The sequence below is a fragment of the Octopus sinensis genome, linkage group LG8, assembly GCF_006345805.1.
Source record: "Octopus sinensis linkage group LG8, ASM634580v1, whole genome shotgun sequence".
Taxonomy (NCBI): Eukaryota; Metazoa; Mollusca; class Cephalopoda; order Octopoda; family Octopodidae; genus Octopus; species Octopus sinensis.
In genome coordinates this window covers 92758910-92783602 of record NC_043004.1, presented here as the reverse complement: position 1 = coordinate 92783602, position 24693 = coordinate 92758910, and the positions used below count along the sequence as shown (strand labels likewise).

At 36.4% G+C, this 24693-nt stretch overlaps 1 protein-coding gene across 1 annotated transcript in view; it reads right to left on the bottom strand.

The window, feature by feature from the left end:
* LOC115215061 overlaps positions 1-22087 on the bottom strand; it is a 68723-nt gene extending 46636 nt beyond the window's left edge. The window contains exons 1-5 of the mRNA XM_029784208.2: positions 21271-22087; positions 8304-8375; positions 5197-5297; positions 2314-2379; positions 162-225 (exon numbers count right to left, since the gene is read on the bottom strand). Of these exons, the coding sequence (XP_029640068.1) occupies positions 162-225; positions 2314-2379; positions 5197-5297; positions 8304-8375; positions 21271-21843 (876 nt within the window). The 5' untranslated portion in view covers positions 21844-22087. The remainder of the gene's footprint in view (positions 1-161; positions 226-2313; positions 2380-5196; positions 5298-8303; positions 8376-21270) is intronic.
* Between the last annotated feature and the right edge of the window lie 2606 nt (positions 22088-24693).

Here is a 24693-nt window from a genome sequence, read left to right as displayed (position 1 = left end):
TATTTTATCACTTCTAGAAAGGGATGATAAACCTTTCATTCTTTTAGTTTTAATAAAAATAAATACCAGTTTAGCAGTGGAATCAGTAATATTGTCTTTATTGACCCCCCCCCCCCGCGCCCCACATTTTATAATAATAACAAAATAATGTAAGGACTGACCTGTGCCACAACAAGACGGGACTTCACAGATTTCTTGAACTTGCCTTCATTTTCTTTATTTATACTGCAACAAAAACAACAATGAAAGCATGGAAAATGGACATTAAATGATGATGATGATGATGATGACAATGATGGAGGATAATAATAATAATAATAATAATAATAATAATAATAATAATAATTATAATAATAAGTAGCAGAAGTTGTTGAGGAACATCATAGCCATGTGTTGAGAGGAATTCTTTGGAGTTTGAATAATTTATCTCTGAAAATATGGAAATTTTGTTCAACAACCTTTTGAGCTGGATGAGGTACTTGACCCAAAGAAAATTCTAACTGGGCCCCACCTGCAAGGTCATGTGCTGTTTATCTTGATAAGAGATCACCATGTCATGCACATGTTTGTGAGGAATGTTCCTGGTGTACCCTTATCAGACGGGTAGCCATGATGGTTATATTGGGCTTTGTATATTTATACCTCAGTGTCACTTTGATGGCATGCACTGCTATCTCACTCAATAATAATAATAATAATAATAATAATAATAATTATCCTTTCTACTATAGGCCTGAAATTTTGGGGGGAGGGGGGCAGCCAATTAGATGGACCCCAGTACACAACTGATATTTAATTTATCGACCCCAAAAGGATGAAATCAAAGTCGATTTTGGTGGAATTTGAACTCAGAATGTAAAGACAGGTGAAATACCACTAAGCATTTCACCTGGCATTCTAACGATTCAGCCAGCTTGCTGCCTTAATAATAATGATGACGATGATGATGACAATGATGATGATAATGGTGATGCATATTCAGTAGTTTGAAAGTGAGACCTTTTTGACTACTTCAAGCGCATTCAAGATTACTCGGATTCAGACAAGGAATATAGTTGATTACATTAGACTTTTTATCACATATATGGAATGGTGCTGCTGCTGCTACACACACTAACATCCCTGACAACATCCAAAAGAAGTTCATTCAGCTAATTGTCAAAAAAAATCCCTCACTAATACATTACAACTACTAGCACACATGTAAAATGTTTATTCTTACAGTCTGTTGCACTGCTACTACACCAGCCTCTGCTCCACTGAACCAGTAAGTTCCACCCAGGCCCAACTGCTAGAACTATCTCTCCTCTCTTTCATGTCATCCTTACTGTGTCCCACATCTCAGAACAGAACGAAACACTTTGCTGAGTCTTCTCTACTAAGAACCCAGTCTTAGAGGGCCTACAAAGGCCAAGGGTAGAGTGTTTTCCTCCTGAACAAAGCAATTAAAAAAGAAGAGATAAAAGAACAGCTTTCTCCTGTTCCTCTTCCTAGCCATGCATGTTTTGGTTTCCAGACAACTAACTTAGATGAAATAAATGAAATAAGAAAAGGTGAAAAAATACAAATAAAACAAAAGGTAAGACAATAATGTGAAGGCGCAATGGCCCAGTGGTTAGGGCAGCGGACTCGCAATCGGACGATCGTGGTTTCGATTCCAGACCAGGCGTTGTGTGTGTGTTTATTGAGTGAAAACACCCAAAGCTCCATGATGTTCCGGCAGGGGGTGGTGGCAACCCCTGTTGTAATCTTTCGCCCCAACTTTCTCTCACTCTTTCTTCTTGTTTCTTGAGCAATGCTGCGATGGACTGGCGTCCCATCCAGCTGCGTGAGCGAAAACACCCAAAGCTCCATGAGGCTCCGGCAGAGGGTGGTGGCAACCCCTGTTGTAATCTTTTGCCCCAACTTTCTCTCACTCTTTCTTCTTGTTTCTTGAGTAATGCTGCGATGGACTGGCGTCCCATCCAGCTGGGTGAGCGAAAACACCCAAAGCTCCACGAGGCTCCGGCAGGGGGGTGGTGGCAACCCTTGTTGTAATCTTTTGCCCCAACTTTCTCTCACTCTTTCTTCCTGTTTCTTGTCTCCGACTTCTCTCACTCTTTCTTCTTGTTTCTTGAGTAATACTGCGATGGACTGGCATCCCGTCCAGCTTGGGGGGGAACACATACGCCATAGAAATCGGGAAAATGGGCCCATGAGCCTGGCTAGGCTTCAAAAAGGTGCATAAATAAAAATACAACAATAATGAAAAAAAAGGAATGAAAGAAAATGGAGAATAAGAAAATCAGTGATAATGTGATAAAATCTACATACCTGTTACTGTTTTCTTCAGAATTTTTTTGGTCAAAAGTCTCAACATGCATTGATGCTGGAAAAACACTTGGTAGGATGTAGAGAAAAAATAATATTTAACAAAAATGTAGAGAGAAAAAACATTGAAAAAGAAAGAAAAGTAGTACAAAATATTTGTAGAGAAAAAATACTAGAAAAATATAGATGAAAAATAGAAAAATGTAAAGAAAAATAAATGTAAAATTTTGAAGAGGAAAAATAGAGAAAATAAGAATAAATATGATGCAGGATGGATTTGTTATGAAATACTGATATATCTTTATATATAAAAGTGAAGTTGCATGTCTGTCTCCTACGATTTAGATTCCTAACTACTCCCACATTTTGCGGTGCAGTGTAACCAAAAGCCGGTATCTTATAGTCGTGATTCATATCGAGCCCTTCTGGGTATTAGCGCGCGTCCACGATGAGTCCACGAGTAAAAAAAAAATTTACCACAATTTTTTCCCATTATTAATGCATTTTTTTGCTATTATATAAGGGAAGTAACTCTCTAAACATGTATTATTAAATCTCAGAACGTAAAAAGCTACAGTAACACCCGCCTTTGTGGTTAGCCATATTGAGATGGCTATTATACTTTACATCTCTAAAAATGCTTATATAGTTATTTCTCTTACAAACCCGAGCAACGCTGGGCGATACTGCTAGTAATTAATATAGGAACACAGTGTAAACAGTAGAAAATATTGTAGAAAAGAATATGTAGAGAAAAAACCCCCAAAAGTTTAAAGGAAAGTAACAGGTAAAATGTAGAGAATAAATCTATAGAAAAATTTGTTGAGATGATAGAAGTAGTGAAAATAAAGACAAGTATCATACTAGGTAGATTTACTGTCAAATGATGATATATAAACAACAATATGGAATAAAATGAATAAATGAAAACATTTGATCAAGTTTAATTCCAGATCATCTTAGGATTGATGGAGTAAGTATAAATAGTATGCTGAGATTTGGATCTTGTGTTAGGTGAAGAAGCAATCCATATATCTATACTCTTTTACTTGTTTCAGTCATTTGACAGAGGTCATGCTGGAGCACCGCATTTAGTCGAGCAAATCGTCCCCGGGACTTATTCTTTGTAAGCCCAGTACTTATTCTATCGGTCTCTTTTGCCGAACCGCTAAGTGACGGGGACGTAAACGCACCAGCATCGGTTGTCAAGCAATGCTAGGGGGACAAACACAGACACACATACATGTATATATATATATATATATATATATATACATATATATGACAGGCTTCTTTCAGTTTCCGTCTACCAAATCCACTCACAAGGCATTGGTCGGCCCAGGGCTATAGCAGAAGACACTTGCCCAAGATGCCACGTAGTGGGACTGAACCCGGAACCATGTGGTTGGTTAGCAAGCTACTTACCACACAGCCACTCCTGCACCTATATGGAAGTGGTTTCTAAGAGAAGTACTAGCCACAAATTTGTAGGGAAAACAGTTGATTATATGAACCCTCAAATTAAGTGGTACCTATTTCATCAATCCCTAGAAGGATGAAATGCAAAATGGATCTCAACACAATTTGAACACAGAGTGTAAAAGGCCAAAACATTAAAACAATATATGGAAGTGAAACAGGGCAGTAGATGACATACTTATTCATCATCATTGTCTAATGCCCTCCTTCCATGCTGGCATGGGTTTGACAGGAGCTGGCCAGGACAGTTTGACAGGAGCAAGACTGGGAGCTTTTTTTTTTATTAGTGTAGTAAATTTGGGATCTAAGTGTGTATAAATGTGCATGTGTGCATATTTTTATGTGTGTATGTGTGTGCACTTTATTTCTTGTTACTCCAGTCCACTCAGCTGTAAATGAATAAGCTTGTGATGGACTGGCATCCTGTTTAGTGGGTATATTGTCCTCTTGGTAACTTATATGCCATAAGTCTACCCATCTGGCCTGGCCAGCAGGGAGGTATCATTTGAATGCTATAATAATGTGAGGAAGTTCATTGTGTATAACATTTGATACTCTGGATAATACAATGATACAGGGATACACATATACACACATATATATGTATATATATCATCATTTAACATCTGTTGTCTATGCTGGCATGAGTTGGATGGTCTGACCAGAGTTGGCAAGCTGGGGAACTGCATCAGACTCCAGTCTGATTTGGCATGGTTTCTATGGTCGGATGCCCTTCCTAATGTCAACCACTTAACAGAATGTGCTGGGTGCTTTTACGTGGCACCACATGGACACTTTTACATGGAACTGCACAGGTGCTTTTAAGTGGTGCTGCATGGGTGCTTTTCATGACACTGCCATGAGTGCTTTTTATGTGGCATCAACCCAGAACTCTTGCAGGTTAATTCTCACCAATAGGGGGACTGGTTTTAACACTTTTTCAGTAGAGTATGGATATATATACATACAGAAATATTAATTTATATCAGAAAATTTTTCTAAACTTGCACTAAAATAATATGGGGGTTTGAAGGTTAAAACCCCCAAAAAGAACGTCCAAACAAGTTGCTCATTTCTTATCAGCTTCAAAATACTTTGAACCCTACACACACTCTCAGCCAGACTGCTTATATATCAATCAATACCCAGAACAGCTCATGTACAGAAGTCAGTTTGGATATCAAGAAACTAGGGAAATTATATAGCCAACTATGTGGTACATGAATTAAGAAAATGTCTATCCAAGTTCTATCACAATTTTCAGTTTATAACCTCAAGAGGGGAGTGACTGGCTGGATAAACTAAATATTTCTATCTGATCCATGTTAGTCAAAACTTAGGATTGCTTTAGATGACAAACTTAATGAAATTTCAGAAAGGTCAATGAAGTGCTTAATTTGTACTGACCTGATGGAAGAATTTCTGAGTTTCTGACCAATTCCAATTGCCATTAGTCTCTTCAATATGTCTTCAATTCTGGCAGGAGCACCACAGTCAATAAATGTAATCTGGGTTGCAATTAGAGAACAAATAAATGATTTAGTTTCACCTTTACACACACACACTCATTATTCATAAATGTATATATATATATATATATATATATATATATACATATGTGTGTGTGTGTGTGTATGCATACATACATATATATATATATATATATAAATAATTTACAGGACTTAGTGCTTGCTTTTTCCATGGGTTTGAGTAAGTATTTCATTTATATCTCATGTATTTATCGCTGAAGAGGGAAAATTCTTATGAATTAACCCCGAAATTGGGACCAATACGGTAATAATGAATTTTTTAGAGATTTCTATCGGTTTGTTTCGAGACGCATAAATTATAATGGTTATTGATAATTTCGTCATTTTTTTTTAATATTTGGCAATAGAATTTTTCTTTTGCCCTTATTTTGTAAATTATTTGTAAATTTGACCTTTAAAGGTATTTTTTGATATGCTGGCCATTGATAAAATTTTTTTCCTGAAAATTTTTTTATCCTACATTAGTTATATATATATATATATATATATATATATATATAATATATATATATATATATATATGTATATGTATGTATATATATATATATATATGTATATATATATGTGTGTGTGTCTGTGTGCATGTGTATATATATATATATATATGTATATATGTGTATATATATATATACATATACATACATACATATATATATATATATATATATATATATATATATATATATGAGACAACAAGGGAAATCCTAAAATAGAAATTCTCCAGCACACCTCGAGATACGTGTGATTCGAACTGAAAACTCTCACAGATATATATATATATATATATATATATATCAATTGTTATTAATCCAAAACAAATGGCAGAATAGAAGAAATGAAATTGAAAATGAACAGAGAATATATTAGTACTAATTAGAATTTAATTATATTTTAAAATATAGGAATACAATTGACTGGTTTCACATTAGGTTTCCAAAACTGTTTAATGCATGGAGTTGTGTCACAAATTATATATCTATTCTGAGCATTGTTATAAAAATAGTTTGTTTTTAAAGTAAGAATGTGACTTAGAATGCTATCTATTATCATACAAATTGATTGGTCAACATTCATGTATCATGCTTATGTGACAGACATGTGAGAAGGCCACATAAAAGCTTTTCTCTACTGAATGTGTTGAATATTTCTTGTGAAAATTAGAAAACAATGAGATGAATAAGTGATAAAATATACGTTAAAGAGTGGACATAAGCAATACTTTTTTATATAAGACATACTGTTGTAAAAATTGCATGACAACAACAGGCTATTCAGCTAGTATATATGTGTGTGTGTATGTGTACATATATGTATAGTAATGCCTTAATTTATAAGTTACTTTGTTTCTGGAGATTACTTGTAAAGTGAAAACTCATAAAGCAAAGCAATAATCTCCCATAGTAGCAATGTTATAAATTGTAATTCGTTCCTGGAAAAATATTTTACTTATAAAAATTTTAAAACTCGTAACCATAATTGATTAAATCCTTAAATCCTTAAAAAGCCGTGGCCATGCTGGGGCACCACCATTGAATGAGCTACACTAGTATGTGAAACCACCTCTGATATGTGGCACTTGGTCAACAAGGGAGTTCGATGCCGCTGCCCGCATCTGTGTTTCCTGCCGAGAGGTAGGTTCATCTGGAACCCCTGACAAGAAGAGATCCTGTTTAGTTCTAAACAAACCCACATCCACACCATGCAGGTCCCTCAGGCATTTAGGAAGGATATTGAAGATCTGTGGTCCCTTGAAACCCAAGCTGTTGCAATATCTGGTCCTGTATTTTGATGGTGATGTTGGGATCTTTGGCACCATGCAGTGGTGCCCTGTTCTGCTGTTGGGGTAACTTTCAATACTAAAATTCGGAACAATTATTTTGTCAAAGAATAATGTCATCAATTAAGGCTACTTTCTTCCCATTGAACATGTTAAAATATATCCCTTCTTTGTTAACAAGGTGTAGGGCAAGTAAGATAACAAAGTGTAGAGTAAATAAGATAGATGATAGCAAGTACATGAATTTTGGTTTTCTCAAGAACAAGCCCAAGTATACATTTTACAATAATGAGTTCATAGGAAAAAGAGAATTGTGTACTACTGATGTTTTTCATAGCCTGTTCAGCAGTGGCTTGTATTTTTTTATTTCTAATAAATGAACTTTCCTTATTAATTCTTGTTTGGTTTGGAGTATTGTCTGCACTTTTATAGAATGGGAAGACTAGAAATTTGGAAGATTTGGTCCTTGTGCATGTGTCCAAATGCTCACTAATTATTTAAATGTCTTAAGACTCCAAATTTGCCATCAAGATGTAGGACAAGATACTGTGATAGCCTGGGCTTCCGAGGCCCACAGCTCTTCAATATCCCCCCGAAGAACCTAAGAGACCTGCATGGGGTGGATGCAGATATCTTTAAAATAAAACTGGATCTCTTCTTGTCAGGTGTCCCAGATGAACCAACTTCACAGCAGGAGGTGCAGATGAGGGCAGCTGCATCGAACTCTCTAATGCACCAAATGGCAATTGCTAAAAAGCATTCGTGAAGTAAAATCATGTAGCAACACCAAATGGCGGTGCCCCAGCATGGCCACAGCTCGTGAGCTGAAACTAGATAAAAATAAAAAAGTAAAATAAAATAAATAAAGTCATCGGATTGTGGCCATGCTGCAGCACTGCCAAAAAGAGTTTTGTTGATTGCATCAACCTCTGGACTTTCAGGCTTGTACCTTTTTTTTAATCCTTTGTCAAACTGTTAAATTACAGGATATTAAAAAGACACAACAAAAACAATATTAATTTTTCAGGTGAAAACACACACACACACACACACACACACACACATTTATAGGTATGTAATGTGTAGATGGCATTTCAATGTAGATAAAAATGCTGGAAATTCAGAACATTCTTACAATTGTTTTTTGTAACACATTGTTAATATTATGATATTAAATAGATATTAACTTGCTTATAGGAATCAGAGTCTGTCCATATATCATTTTTCACTGAAAATTCTTCCAGAATATTCTTCACCATCTGAAACAGAAAATCATTATATAGAAACTTTAAACATTTCAATAAAAAAACAAAATGTATGATATGGTACAGAAATATCATTTATGGCATTATGGTTAAGAAGTTCATTTTGCAATCACACGGATCTGGATTCCATCTAAATAAAAGACAATTTGGTGCAATTGTAGATGTATCAAAGCCTTAGGAATGAAATATGATAAAAAAAATAAAATGTGCAGAAGCTTGATGATGATATGAACACACACACACACACATATATATATTATATTGATATGTACATGTGTGTGAATATATATATATTATTATTATTAATACTCAGCAAAAGTTACAAAAGGTGTCAAGAGCTGAGAGTTTCATGCATTGGCACCTAGCAAAAGTTTGATAAGTTCCAATGCATCACCAAAAACTCATACACTCATATATATATGCATACATATATATCTATATACACCCTCTGTCTTCCCTTCTCTGGATCTTTCCTTCTCCTATGTTTCCAACGAAGAGCTCCGCTCAAAACGTTAAACCCTCCTTCTTTCCTGAGCGTCCAATAATACTATATTTGTTCCATGTCCTCACGTTATTGTGTTTTTTTGTGCTTTCTTGTTTGGATTAACTTTATATATATATACACACACACATATACATACATATTATACATACACACACACACATATATATGTATATTGTGTGTAAGCTGTTTAAGAATTCCTAAGTCAGGAAAAAATGCACTTGTATGTCTGTCAGTAGAGTGGGTATATCAATTGAAGTGTAAAGCATTATATATCCATTACAGCCAATCTTACCAATCAGTTTCAAACTAGGGGTTCAATGGAGTGTTAAGTAATAGTCCGATAATGTAACTCTGTACTCTTCAGAGATGACAATTATGGAATAAAACATGGTGTCATATTTCATTCCATAACTGCCATCTCTGAAAAGCACAAGGTTACATAACTGGACTGTTACCTAACACTCCTCTGAACCCCAAGTGTGAAACTGATAAGTAAGATTGGCTGTAATGGATATATAATACTGTACATTTCAATTAATATATATATACAGTAATACCTCACTTTATGAAGACCCACTTTACGAGACCTCAAGTTTAAAAGCTTAATTTTTCAGCTTACTTCTGTATGATGAGCTGAAATTTTTCAAGCATGAGATCCAAATTTTGAATGAAGTGCAAAGGTTTCTACTACCATAACAAATGCTTTTGCATGTTACCAAGAAATTTGTAGAAAGCAAAAAGAAGCTTCTTCTAAGAATACAACTCTGGACTTGTTTTTTAAAAAGAAATCATAGGCATAGGAGTGGCTGTGTGGTAAGTAACTTGCTTACGAACCACATGGTTCTGGGTTCAGTCCCACTGCATGGCACCTTGGGCAAGTGTCTTCTACTATAGCCTTGGGCCGACCAAAGCCTTGTGAGTGGATTTTGTAAACGGAAACTGAAAGAATCCCATCATATATATGTATATATATATATGTGTGTGTTTGTCCCCCCCCCCAACATCGCTTGACAACCGATAGTGGTGTGCTTAGGTCTCTGTAACTTAGTGGTGCGGCAAAAGAGACCGATAGAATAAGTACTAGGCTTACAAAGAATAAGTCCTGGGGTTGACTTGCTCGACTAAAGGCGGTGCTCCAGCATGGCCACAGCCAATTGACCGAAACAAATAAAAGAGTAAAAAAGTAAGTCCATCTAGGAGTGCTTGTGAATCAGTGATTGCATCTACAAGTGATTGTGTAAGCAAGTCTAGCGCAAGTAAAAGTGATTTAGAAAATGATTATGATAATATTTTTATTATAAATAATCTTGTCCTTTTTACTTTACATAAAATATTCTTTACATCCTACTATTGCTTTATTGCCATTTATTTATGAGTTTTAAAAATTTTATAAGTAAAATATTTTTCTAGGAACAAATTACAATTTATAACATTGCTACTATGGGAAATTATTGCTTTGCTTTATGAGTTTTCACTTTACAAGTACATACACACACACACACACACACACACACACACACGCACACACACACACACACACACATACATACATACATACATACATATATGGGGCAAAATTAGTAATCTCTGATTTCTTGCAATTTTCTCCCTACCTGTCTGAAATCATTACATTGCAATTATGGCATCATCGTTTTGTACCATTGTACTATGCTTAGGAGTAAAAATTGGTCAGCATAGTTTTCGTTGAAGTTGAGAGAGTCCAAAACATAGTCAGGTGATAGTTGCCTTTTTTTTCAAGAAATTTTTCCTCAACTTTAATGCGATAGTAATTGATGTTGCTGATAAAATATCTGAATAAATTTTGGTGTTTAACAATCAATATTCTTTTCTCTGTTGGATTCTAAGTCAATTTTTTCCCACACTAATGTCTAATTGGATAATTTTCAAGTTTCAGAAAAGGATGTCTAAAATGGGGTAAAATGGGAAGTGACTAATTTCAATAATTCCCATGACACACAAGCAGATTAAGAAGAAGCTAAAGAGAGCATTTTATGCTGGGGCTGTTTTATTTAGTTCAATTTTGTTAATTTCATATCATGCCACTTTCTCCCTATCCTCTTCCAGACATTTAAATGTTTTTGCATTTCTGATCCTTCAAATATCTAGGGATGGATACTGACATGTATGAGTCTGTTTTCGGAGAACTAAAGTGGTAAATTTACCTTATTTTGGCTTACTCATTTTGTCCCTGCTAAATTTGTCTTGTTTTATGCACAAAGAAAACAACAATAATTTTCTGAAATAGTAACCAGATTATGTTATAATGCTTTAATGCATCTAGGAAAGGCCATTATATTATTTTTTAGGCGGTGAACATTTGAAAAAAATATATTTTGTCTCAAATTCAAAATTGCAATAAAAACTCATTCTTCTCCACCACTATATATATATATGTCCTGTACTCATGTATAATTATTTATATATGCATGTATATATACATGTAGATGTAGGTACGTACATATATGTTTGTATGTATGCATATATTTTTATTTATCACACTATATATATATATATATATAGTTAATCCAAACAAGAAAGCACAAAAGAACACAACAACGCGAGGACGTGGAACAAATATAGTATTATTGGACACTCAGGAAAGAAGGAAAGAAGGAGGGTTTAACGTTTCGAGCGGAGCTCTTCATCGGAAACATAGGAGAAGGAAAGATCCAGAGAAGGGAAGACAGAGGAAAAAAAATCGCCAACGGTACATGAAGTAAAATAAGGACATGGACAATTGCAGGATTCATGGATAGGACATGGAACAATGTAATGACCAATGACCTGGAAGTTGGTTCATCATGAGATTAATTTGATGAATTAAATCTAAATCACCATGATATCTTAAACATTTTTATCATGCAATGCAAGATATGGCCACACTACAATAAGCTGTGACACATGACAATGCAAGCTACAATACACAGACTATTTGTCAATATATTGGTAAATCTGTTTATCTACTTCATTTTACTCAGATGCATATTCGTTAGTTAAAATAACACAGGGACATTTCTTACTCACCCACTAATTGAATTAATAGTTTGTAATACATATTCTTAGTAATAAACTATTACCCTAAACAATGGGTTGAGCATAAAAGCAGGAGCTGATCAGGAAACAAGATTGGACAAGGAACTGTAAAGGTAAACGAGGACTGGGAATAACCCCTGCTTTCCAGGTATTACCGGTCAACTCATTTATCTTACTCAAATGCATATTCATTTGTTAAAATAATATAGGAACAATCCTTATTCCCCCACTAATCGTATTAATAGTTGTTAATATCTATTTTTAGCAATAAACTATAACCATAAAGGTTAAAAAATATTTAATGGCTTAATTACACCTAACTGATTCTAAGATTTATATATTGATATAGGATTGCAGATAGGAATGGGAGCGGAACTAAAATGGGAACTGAACAGGGAATGGGATAGGACATGAAACAATGTTATGGGAATGGGAACTGGAAATAACCAACGCTTTTCTGGGTATTACCAGGTAATTCAGGTAGTGTATATATACATATATACATATATATGAGCGTCCAATAATACTATATTTGTTCCATGTCCTCGCGTTGTTGTGTTTTTTTGTGCTTTCTTGTTTGGATTAACTTATTATACATATATATATATATATATATATATATATATATATCTTAGTGCAGACATGGCTGTAAGGCTAAGAATAGTACAGGTGTGGCTGTGTGATTAAGAATGGGTACAGGTGTAGTTGCATGATTAAGAATAGATGCAGGTGTATCTGTGCAGTTAAGATGCTTGTTTCCCAGGCATGTGGTTTTGGGTGCAGTCCCACTGCATAGCATGTTGGGCAAGTGTCTTCTACTGTAGTCTTGGTTGACAAAAGCCTTGTGGGTGGATTTGATAGATGGAAACTGAAAGAAGTTTGTCATATACATATGTGTGTGTGTATGTGTATGTGTGTCTGTGTGTGTGCATATGTGTTTGTGACTCAAGGGCCAAGAGTTTTGCACATGAAACTTATTAATGATACTCTAATCCCTTTAACCCTTAAGTATTTAAACTGGCCATATCCGGCCAAAATATTTAATCTGCTTTATGTTCAAACTGACCAGATCCAGGCTCTCACACCTACCCTACAATGTTATTCTACATTAGGTAATTACACCATCAAAATCTTGAAGATATGAGATAATGCATGATTAATTCAAATCAATGTGAATCAATTAGCATTATGTTTGATAGAATAATCAGAACACTAAAGGGTTAAGTTAATTTGAAAATGCTGCCAATTATATGCTTAGTGGCATTTCCTTCGGCCTTTTATATTCCGAGTTCAGTATATTCAGTAAAAACAAAAATAATAAATACTAATTTTAATAGACTTTCAAGAATAAACGAGTTCTTTTAACACTGTAAAATTGTAACATTCAGACATATCTTGACAACTGAAGTTTAGGACTTTAGTAATTATCAATAAATATGATAAGATATGAAAATTATACATCATTGTAAAAGCTTAGTGAGTCTTCTTTTTGTTTCAGACTAAATAAATGCAGATTTATAAATTAGATAATGGCTATAGCCTGAAATACAATCATAACCCTCCACAAAGGAGGCAAAAGTAATACAGCTATAGCAAAAAAGCTTATAATTAACTGAACAACAGTCTGGAAAATTGTCAAGAAATTTCAAGAGACTGGTTCTATCGCTGATCAACTTGGACATAGCTGAAAAAGAAGTGTGTGGACCCCTCAGATTATCAAAATACCAGAGAAAAGATACAGCAAAACCTCATTGTTCCATCAGAAAACTGGCTGCTACAGCAAAAATATACTGAACATCAATGTATAGAGTGCTGAAGGAGGGTTTCAGGACCCACCAATACAAGATGATCCACTGTCATGATCTCACACAAGTTTATAAGGCCATGAGACTGGAGAGAAGTTGTCTTACTCTGTGTCAGATTGCTCAAGGCACGCTGTCCAACTTGGTGTTTACTGATGAAAATAAATTTGACATCAGACAGACAGTAAACCATCTCAGCTTCAAACAGACATAACACTGGATTCAGAAAAATATTCTGTCATTGATAGGCAAGGATGTATGGCCATCAAGAAGCCACAATCTCAACCTGTTGGGTTTTTCTGTTTGGTCCATTTTGGAGATGAGGGTCTTGCTCACTCCTCATGCTTCGCTTGATGCTCTGAAGGTAAAACTGTGCAAGGAAGGGGCTTCGATTCCACAAGAACAGCTGTATGCTTCATGTAAAGCATTTGCATCTAGGCTGTGATTCGAAACAGGTCATATCAAATACATGTGGTAGTGTCATAATTGTGTTTCCTTTACCATTGCACTGCACTGCTCAGATCCAAAATATAACAATATTTTGCTTTGGCAAAATTGTAAAAAGTTAGTTACCTTAATTTTGGGACATCCTGAGTATATATATATGTGTGTGTGTGTGTATATTGTCACCATCATCACCATCATTTAACATCTATCTTCCATGTTGGCATGGATTCTATGGCTTGACAGGAGCTGGCAAGCCAGAGAGCTGCATCAGACTTTATTGTCTGCTTTGGCATGGCTTCTACAGCTGGATGCCAATCTCTTTACAGAATGTATTAGGTGCTTTCTATGTGGCACCAACATCAGTGATGTTGCCAAGCAACTTGTGATACAAAAACCTGAAGAAGAGGCTCTTTCTTATCAACAAAGGTAGTAGCTCCCCGACCTTTGCCCAGCCTGTTCTTATTCTTGCAACTATGCTTTCAGAGTATCCTCCTCCTTGCTAACTTAGTTGCCTAGGTACTGGAAGCTGTCAACTACTCTTTGAACATTTGAGTGAGTCTATTTCCTGTACATTCTTAGCTTTTATCATACCTGCTTACCTGCCACACACAAAGGTGTGTTCCATTATACACACACACACAGCTATGAGAATTTGAACAATATAAATTGTCCACATGATATTTGTTTTTAAATTTCATTCAAGAACATTCCAGAGAAATACAATTTTCAACCAGCAATATAAACCCATCACTCTTTGATCTGTAACTAGCTTGATAAGTGTACCAATACACAAAACTCATGGCCTTTGAATCACTGTTGCTTCTGCCGAAGATTAACAAATGTATATATATATGAGGCCTTTTACTATGATCACTTTTGGGCAAAACTTTTTAGATAACAAGCTGATATTACCACACAAATATGACAATAGCTGGAGCATGTTCGGGGAACCACTAATTTTGATAACAATGATGTTTGATAACATTACCTGTTAATAATATTTGTTTACATTGCATATTTTTATATCACATCTAAACTGTAAACTAATCATTTACATATGACAGAAGTGAAATTATCTAGAGATTCTTGAGCGAAAACTAACATACTTATAATTCTTAAACTAACATACTTATAATTCTTAAATTAACTTTAAAATGAAGAGAAGAGACAATACTTTTTCCCTTAGCTCTCACTTGTATATCATGTTTTTTTGCTGTTAGTTGTTTTAACTTTGTAGTGGAAATGGTATACCTCTCCCAGCCACTGTAAAGTGAGATGGTGTCAACCAGTAAGAGGAATCATGTGTCAGTCATTGTAAAGTCATTGTATGAGTTCTCAGTTGGAGTTAAGTGTCAGTTATGCGTTATAGTTGACTTTTAGTCACAGTCAAGGTAGATGGCTCAAAGTTGGTGTCTTTCAGAGCTATCAGCAATAGCATGATAGACGAAGCGGTGTATTACCATTCCGGTATAGAAGAGATACACTGTATCCGATAACAAGAAAATATCGTGGCTTCTAGAGTAGATACAACAGCTAGTCAAAACAGTGGCCACACATTATAGATGTGGAAAACACCACATCATAGCAAACCTGTATTGCATTTTAACAAAAGTAGACCACAGCTAGTCACAAGGGGTCTTAGTGTGTTCTATTGACCCACTAACAATAGCAACTGAATCTCCCTCAGATCTCTCTCTCGCTTACATGTGTGTGTGTGTGTACATACATGCCCACATAACTCCCTACGTAATAGATATTATACACACTACATCCATTCTGCATGCTAGACAAGCATTTTATCTACCAGACATATAAGCCAATGAGGGAGCTAGCTTTTAAGTGATCACCTGACCCTCTATAAATAGTAAAATCTCAGTGAAATCATGTTCCACCATCTTTAAAAAAAGGGAAGGGATCATTGGATAATGTAGCTCTGAATATGCCATAAAAAAATTTAAAAAAAGAAGAGAAAAATATGTGAGAGAGTAAAAAAAGTACCTGTGATAGTCGGAAAATCTTTCATCATATAAGTCTGCCTAGATCTGTGGTTCTCAACCATTTTACTTCAAGATCCCTTTCATTAGTATTTTATGCTGGTGGCCCCTGGCTGTTGCCATTCGATGCTTAAAAACTAGTTTTATAGAGACTTCTTTCTTTTGTTTTTCACCCATTCACTTGTGAAGGTTTGGAACAGGACTCCCCGAGAGAACATGTTTAACCCTTTACTGTTCAGATTATTCTGTCAAATGTGATGTTTGGTTATTTAAAATGGTTTGAATTAATCCTGCATTATCTTTATTGTTTAGAGATTTCAGTGATGTGATTTTTTAGTTTTAGAACGACATGGTAGGGCTGAGGTGAGAGGCGAGATCTGGTCAGTTTCAATATAAAACAGGTTAAATATTTTGGCCGGATATGGCTGGTTTGAATGCTAAAGGGTTAAGTGGCCAGAGACATGTTGAAGTATGTTAAGTGTTAGAGAAAGAAACCTAGTTGTTTCTTGCAATTAATACATCTAAAGTGAAATTTTTTCCATGAACCCTTGAAATACTGCTGTGGATCCCCAAATTGCTAGTTTACTTGTTTGGACCCCACAAAATCTTATATGGACTCTGGTTGAGAACCACACTCCTAAATGGTCAGGACTGATCTAGTGAAAAAACTAGTAATCGTAGTCTCATTGAATTGCATGGATTCTACATAATCTCATATTTCAATGTAGCACAAAGCACAAATCACATGATATTTTTTGTAGTAAAAGCTCTGTTTTTAACAAATGTCTTTTCTTACTTCCACAGTGAGAAATAAATGTAATGCTTATTTTAAGTGCTTTCTTGTACATTAAAACAAAGCCGAATCAGCTCTATTATGTTTGCTGAAGAAGTGACAATCTAAATTTGACCAGGGAGTAGATTTTTAAATTTAGCTATTTTTACATACTAAAGGTTAGCTGAGTGGACCCTTGAGATGGTGAGAAGAGCAAGTAAATCACTCTGAAATCACACTCTAAAATCTAAAACATTAAAAAAAGGCACACAAAATAATGTAGTCCTATATACGATGTATAAAAAAAGGAGGAGCTCATGTCTAGAATGTCTTCCATCAGGCTGAATGTGGAGCATAAGCAATAACAACTAAAAACTAGTTAATATGTATGTAAATGTATACTCTTACTCTTTTACTTGTTTCAGTCATTTGACTGCGGCCATGCTGGAGCACCGCCTTTAGTCGAGCAAATCGACTCTGGGACTTATTCTTTGTAAGCCCAGTACTTATTCTATCGGTCTCTTTTGCCGAACCCCTAAGTGACGGAGACGTAAACTCAACAGCATTGGTTGTCAAGCAATGCTAGGGGGACAAACACAGAGACACAAACATATATATATATACATATATACGACAGGCTTCTTTCAGTTTCCGTCTACCAAATCCACTCACAAGGCATTGGTCGGCCCGAGGCTATAGCAGAAGACACTTGCCCAAGATGCCGCGCAGTGGGACTGAACCCAGAACCATGTGGTTGGTTAGCAAGCTACTTACCACACAGCCACTCCTGTATTATTGTTTGAGATAAATGGCAAAGTTTTTTGGTTTTGACTCAAGACAATTCCAAGGATTTGTGAATATATGTGAGTGTATGCTGTGTCGAGGCACATGACATAGTGGTTAGGGTGTTGAACTTAGAATCATGAGATTGTAGGCTTGATTCCTGGACTGGGCAGTGTATTGTATTCTTGAACAAAACACTTCATCACTCATTGCTCTGCGATCACTTCAACGTTTGTTGTATGACAACTCACTCTGCGCCTGTGCAGATTTTGTTGATTCGATGGAGGAAGTGAGCTAGTGTGCAGTATGAACATTTGATCATTATAAACAAATCATCATAGGCATAGGAGTGGCTGTGTGGTAAGTAGCTTGCTTACCAACCATATGATTCCGGGTTCAGTCACACTGTGTGGCACTTTGGGCAAGTGTCTTCTACTATAGCCTCGGGCCAACCAAAGCCTTGTGAATGGATTTGGTAGACGGAAACTGAAAGAAGCTCATCGTATATATGTATATATATATATATATATATATATATATATATATAAAGTTGAAATTATATATATATATATATAAGTTGAAATTATAATTCATTTCTCTCTGTTTAATGCTTCGGTTTTCACCGATAAAACATAGTGTTTGCCAATTTTAACCCACGCTGGTCGAAAGGGGAGAGCAGAAATTCTTCGCTTGCATATTTTGAATTTGTTAGCACTGTTAGTTCGAGCGGAATTCCGGAGGTGATAAGAAGCCAAAAGGGTATGCTCCCACTTTCAGTGTTCCCAAATCCGAATCAAGGAGTTCTGAGCTGACGAAAGAAATGTCGATTTGACTAATCTAGAAACGTACGTTCTCAAATAACCTTTGCACTTGATTTTTTAATGTTTTTACCCCCATACCTTCGTGAGTTGGTTTGAGCAAACACTATCTGAGAGAGATCTTCTTTAAGTATTAGAAATAGCTAAAGAAATTTCTTTAGCTGCTATTTCTAATGAGTTCAGTATGTGGCAAAGTAATTTATTTTACTAAGCCCTTATATATAATGTAATATTTTGAATTCGCCTTAAATGGTCCCTTTACATACTGAATACTTGGTGAAATTGATTAATAATTAATTAATTTTACCCTCAATTGTTGAAATATATATATATATATAGATAGATATGTACATGTGTGTATATGTTTGTGTGTCTGTGTTTTTCCCACCCAACATTACTTGACAACTGATGCTGGTGTGTTTACGTCCCCGTAAATTAGCGGTTCGGCAAAAGAGCCCGATAGAATAAGTACTAGACTTACAAAGAATAAGACCTGGGGGTCGATTTGCTTGACTAAAGGTGGTGCTCCAGCATGGCCACTGTCAAATGACCGAAACAAGTAAATGAATAAAGAAACATAGCTATATATATATAAAATCCTGTGTGTGTGTGTTTCCTCTATGCACAGCCAAACTGCTGGATCAATCTGTACCAAATTTGGCACGAAGGTCTTTCATTCTTCAGGGAAGGTTCTAGGGGGGTGGGTTTCAAATTTTAGCCCTTGCCCATATAGGGTCACCAAATTTGGCATGAATGTTTTTCATTACTCGGGGAGGGTTGTAGGGAGGGAGTCAAATTTCGGCCCTTGCACATATAGGGAACTGTAGCCACCCCCCATATGTCCCTTCCAATTTTCATTTTGAGTAGTATAATAGTTTCACTTTCCATAAAGCTATAGTTTCACTTTTATTTGTGTGTGTGTGTGTGTGTGTGTGTGTGTGTGTGTATCTCCTCTATGCACGGCCAAACTGCTGGATCAATCTGTCTCAAATTTGGCAGTGTGCATACTCAACAAAGTGTAAGTACCTTGAGAGTAAAGTTGGACCTAAGAAGCATCAGATGTGATGTGCAAGAGAGATGACTGCGCTGGCATGGTCATGTGGTGAGAATGGATGAAGATAGCTGTATGAAAAAGTTCCACACTCTAGCAGCTGAGGGAACCTGTGGAAGAGGTAGACCCAGAAAAACTTGGGATGAGGTGGTGAAGCATGACCTTCAAACATTAGGCCTCACTGAGGCAATGACTAGTGACCGAGACTTTTGGAAATATACTGTGCTTGAGAAGACCCGGCAAGCCAAGTGAGACCATAACCTTGTGGCCTATGCCAGGGGTGTAACCAGCCTGCTTATGCGTAACTTTCCTTCATTGGACACTAAACTCTGCTTGTGAAGACCTGTTGAGGCAAGTGAAATTGAAATTGAAATCAAATTCGATGACTGGCATCCATGCTAGTGGAGTGCTAAGAGCACCATCCGAGCGTGATCATTGCCAGAGCAGCTGACTGGCTTCCTTGCCAGTAGCATGTAAAAAGCACCATTCGAGTGTGATCATAACCTGCGTTGCCTTACTGGCACGTGAAAAAAACATTCGAGCGTGGTCGTTGCCAGTGACGCAGGACTGGCTCCTGTGCAGGTGGCACATAAAAACCACCATTTGAGTGTGGCCATTGCCAGTATCACCTGACTGGCCCTCGTGCAGGTGGCATGCAAAAGCACCCACTACACTCTCGGAGTGGTTGGATTTAGGAAGGGCATCCAGCTGTAGAAACTTTGCCAGATCAGATTGGGGTCTGGTGCAGCCATTTGGTTCGCCAGTTCCCAGTCAAATCGTCCAACCCATGCTAGCATGGAAAGAGGACGTTAAACGATGATGATGATGATATATATATATATATATATTGAAATAGGGAAGGCCGGTTTATGGGATTACCCTAGGTTTCCCGTCCATAAAGGGTTTAGGTGTATCGTCAGACCCCAAAACCTGTTGGTCTAAGACCTCTTCAAAATATGGAGGGAGAAAAGCCTCAATACCGAGGCTTTTTTCCCCTCTCCCATGAACCGGCCTTCCCCATTTAAAAATATACACTGCTCTACATCTTAGAGTGCTAAGAGTGTGCTTCTCCTCCGGATTTGTCTCTACAAATGATATATATATATACACACATATTAAATTATAAATGTGTATGAACATATTAGTGTGTAACTGTTGCAAGCCTATAGATATACTGGTGTACCATCGGTTAGACTGTTCTTGCAACTGATACATTGTGTTACGCTGACTTTATTATAGGATTAAGTTAGATATTCATTGAGTGGACAGTTAATCCTGATTGGAGTACTTATCCTCAAGAATCATTTATATGGATGTATGAAGGTCCTTCCTGAGTCATATAGGCTCATGTATCCGGTTTCCCCGTATTCTGTGACATATATACCTATTCTTACCAACGGGATATGAAGTGCTTTGCTCAAGAACACAAGGATTTTTTTCACTTTTCAATTTTGTTTCAATCAGAAAAAGATTCTCCGGTCCAGGAATCGAAACCACAATTTTACGATCGAAAGTGCAGTTCCCTAATCACTACGCCACGCACCTCCACTATATGAATGTATGAATTTATGTATGTATATTTATGTCAGCAAATATGGGCATATCGTCATGCACCTGTTGGAGTGTGGTGTCTGCCAAAAAGAAAAATAATAAATTTTCTTACCGTTTCAGGGGTTTCCTTAGGGATAAAATCCAGCATTTCATGTCCAGGCTCTTCTATAGGTGTCACTTGGAATCTACACTCCGGTTTCACTATTCGATCTCGTGAATCTGCGCCCAGCTGAGGTGATACTTCATTCAAGCCACTCGATGCGGAATTTGCCGAAGCCAGTGTTTTATTGTTACCCTGACCTTTAACGTCCGAACCATCCTTTCCTGTCGATCCACTGTTTTCTTGATCCAAAACATCAATATTGTTTGCACCAGGCTTATCATTTTTATTACTAATATTATTGCTGTCACTACCAACACTTTTGTAATTAACGTTGCTGGAAACCGTAGATGAAACAGTGTTGTCATTGCTTGATTTTGGAGAGACAGCTTCGGATGTTTCGCAAATCTTAGCAGAAGAAATATTATCATTAAAGGAACAATTGGTGTTTTGGTCATCCCCTAATAATACATCGGAGTTAGGTGCGGTTTCTAACAACAGCTCGGAACTTGAATTATTCCGTTCGAGTTTTGACAAACATGATTTTTGCTTCGGCAATTTAATAATGAACAGTGTAGCTGCCATTATGAGAAAACTGTGCTTTATTTCTCCTCTTTAGAATCTAAAAAACCGAGCCCTGTTGTTTGTAAATATATTCTAAAAAATAAAAGCGATCGACAGGTCGAGTATCATATAATACTGTTACGAGATCTTACTGTGTACATTTCATCAACGCACGCACTCACCCACTCTACCGCGCTCTCTCTCACTCTCTCTCTTTCTCTCTCATCCATTCTCTATCACCCTCACTTTTCTTTCTTTTCTTTTCTTTTCTTTTCATTTACACACGCGTGCGCGGCTGCTTTTTCTCTCTCTCTCTCCCTCTCCCTCTTTCTCTTTTACACAGATGCTTTTTATCTCTCCGTTCTCATATGTAAACGCACTCTCATCACATATATCCTATCTCTCTCTTTCCTCTCTCGCCCACATATATGACTTCCTCTCTCTGTCACACATACACATACACAGATGCTCTTTCTCTTTCATACTTGACCTCTCTGTCTTTGTCTCTTTTTCTTTTTCTCTCATGGAAACGTTTACTTAGTGAAATAAAATAAATATATGGGAGACATTAATCCATACGAAGTAGGATATATGGGGATCTTTTCACTTTCAAGGCCTGTTTCTTCAAGGCCTATATTGCTACTATAAAATGTAGATCGAAATATATTCCGAGTCGAGAAAAACAACTGTTTTTCAGATTTGTAAACCATATATCCGCAATATATCCCACAAATATTCCGTCCTAAAAAAGGAATTCCGTTGTTCATAAAAGTACCCTGACAGGGCCGACCTCGGGCTAAGAAAGAACAACAACAATGGTCTATGAAAAGACGACTGGAGAATCTAGAATTAGTTGCTGACCTGTTAAAAATAGCAGGTAAATCTCCCGCAAATCACATATTTACTATCTTAAGAGAGGGAAGAATGCATTAAACTATATAAGAAAAGAAAAGAAAAAGAAGAAAGAGACAAGATAATCGAGGCTAAAAGGCTTAACCGATGCAATGTAGATTTGTTGCTAAACAATCTCAACCTACAGAAAGACTTATTTTTTCTAAGTGGATTTTTTAGTGACATAAACACAAATTAGAGGATTAAAACAGCTTAGGAGTTTCAGATGAAAAACAGTCACAATCTATAAAACAAAATCACTATGAGTCTTTAAATAGTCGCTTGGCTTGCTAGAAATAACAGTTAACCGTCCTCAAGTCATACCTTACAGTCTTATAAAGGAAAAGATACTTTTGATAATACAGTGAGAGATAAAGTATTTATTTCTTCACTGACCACAAGGGGCTACACAGAGAGGGGACAAACAAGGACAAACGGATTAAGTCGATTATATCGACCCCAGTGCGTAACTGGTACTTAATTTATCGACCCGGAAAGGACGAAAGGCAAAGTGGACCTCGGCAGAATTTGAACTCAGAACGTTGCGGCAGACGAAATACCGCTAAGAATTTCGCCCGGCGTGCTAATCTTTCTGCCAGCTCGCCGCCTTCAGAGATAAAGTATTTCTGTAACAGAACCCGCCTCCGAATGACTTACGTTTCCTCCCACCATTTTCTCCCAAATTTCGGATACGGAGGTTCCGGAAAATTGCCAGAAAAAAATTCTTTAATTTTGACTTTTTTCCCCAACACTAACCCTAACCCTAAAACTCTAACCCTAACACTAAAATCCTAACCCTAACACTAAAACCCTAATCCTAACCCTAAAACCTTAACCCTCTGCCTCCAAGAAAAAAAGAAGTCCCTCACCCAAAAGAGTTGTTAAGACTGGATGTTTTTGAGCCACTTTTGTTGGATCAGGGCTGACCCGAGTCTATAAAAACAAAGATGATTTATAATAATTTTACAATTTTCTGGCCAGGACATCACCTCACTTAACTCAACTGTTGGCAGGAATAGATAGGAGCTAGATTTTCTGGGGGAATGTTACCTGTTAGAGAATAACATACTATCCAGGAGGATATTCATTTCTCATCCACTTCATATCATTAACATCGTCACTATCATCGTCATTATTGTAGGAGCTTTTTTTTTTATATTTGCTTTTCCATGTTAGCGTGTGTTAGAAGGAAATGTGAAAATATAGATATAAAATGCCTCTTAAGTCTTACGTCTTTAAAGGACAGGTGTTTAATTCTGTTTCTTTGATATATACATATAGTCATGTTGTGAAATATAGATTTGAAGAAAAGCAAAAATACATGTGGTAATTGTTATAATTGTCATCATCATCATCATCATCATCGTTTAACATCCGCTTTCCATGCTAGCATGGGTTGGACGATTTGACTGAGGACTGGTGAACCAGATGGCTGCACCAGGCTCCAATCTTGGTCTGGCAGAGTTTCTACAGCTGGATGCCCTTCCTAACGCTAACACTCCGAGAGTGTAGTGGGTGCTTTTATGTGCCACCGGCATGAGGGCCAGTCAGGCGGTACTGGCAATGGCCACGAAAATATCATGTTTTTTTTTTCTCTACTGGTCAATAAGTCAAAGTAGCTCTGACAATAAAATGTACATTTGATTTAAAATTTCATTATTGATATCAAAGTTAATAATAATCAAAAGAGAAGTATTTTACAGATATACCTGAAATGCCGAATGCTATACATACAGGTGATTGTTATATATATATATAGATGAATGTATATATACAACACATACACATATGCATGTGTGTGTAGTTCATACATATATGTATGTGTGTGTAATGTAACTGTATTAAGTAGGGAAGAAAGTAAGCATACTGATAGGAAAGTTTATCACCATTCATATGAACAATTGACCTTGGACAGGCTGAGTGTCTAAGTTGTTTATAAAAAGGGTGTCTGGCAAACTCTGTAGTTTTTGTGTGAGCTCA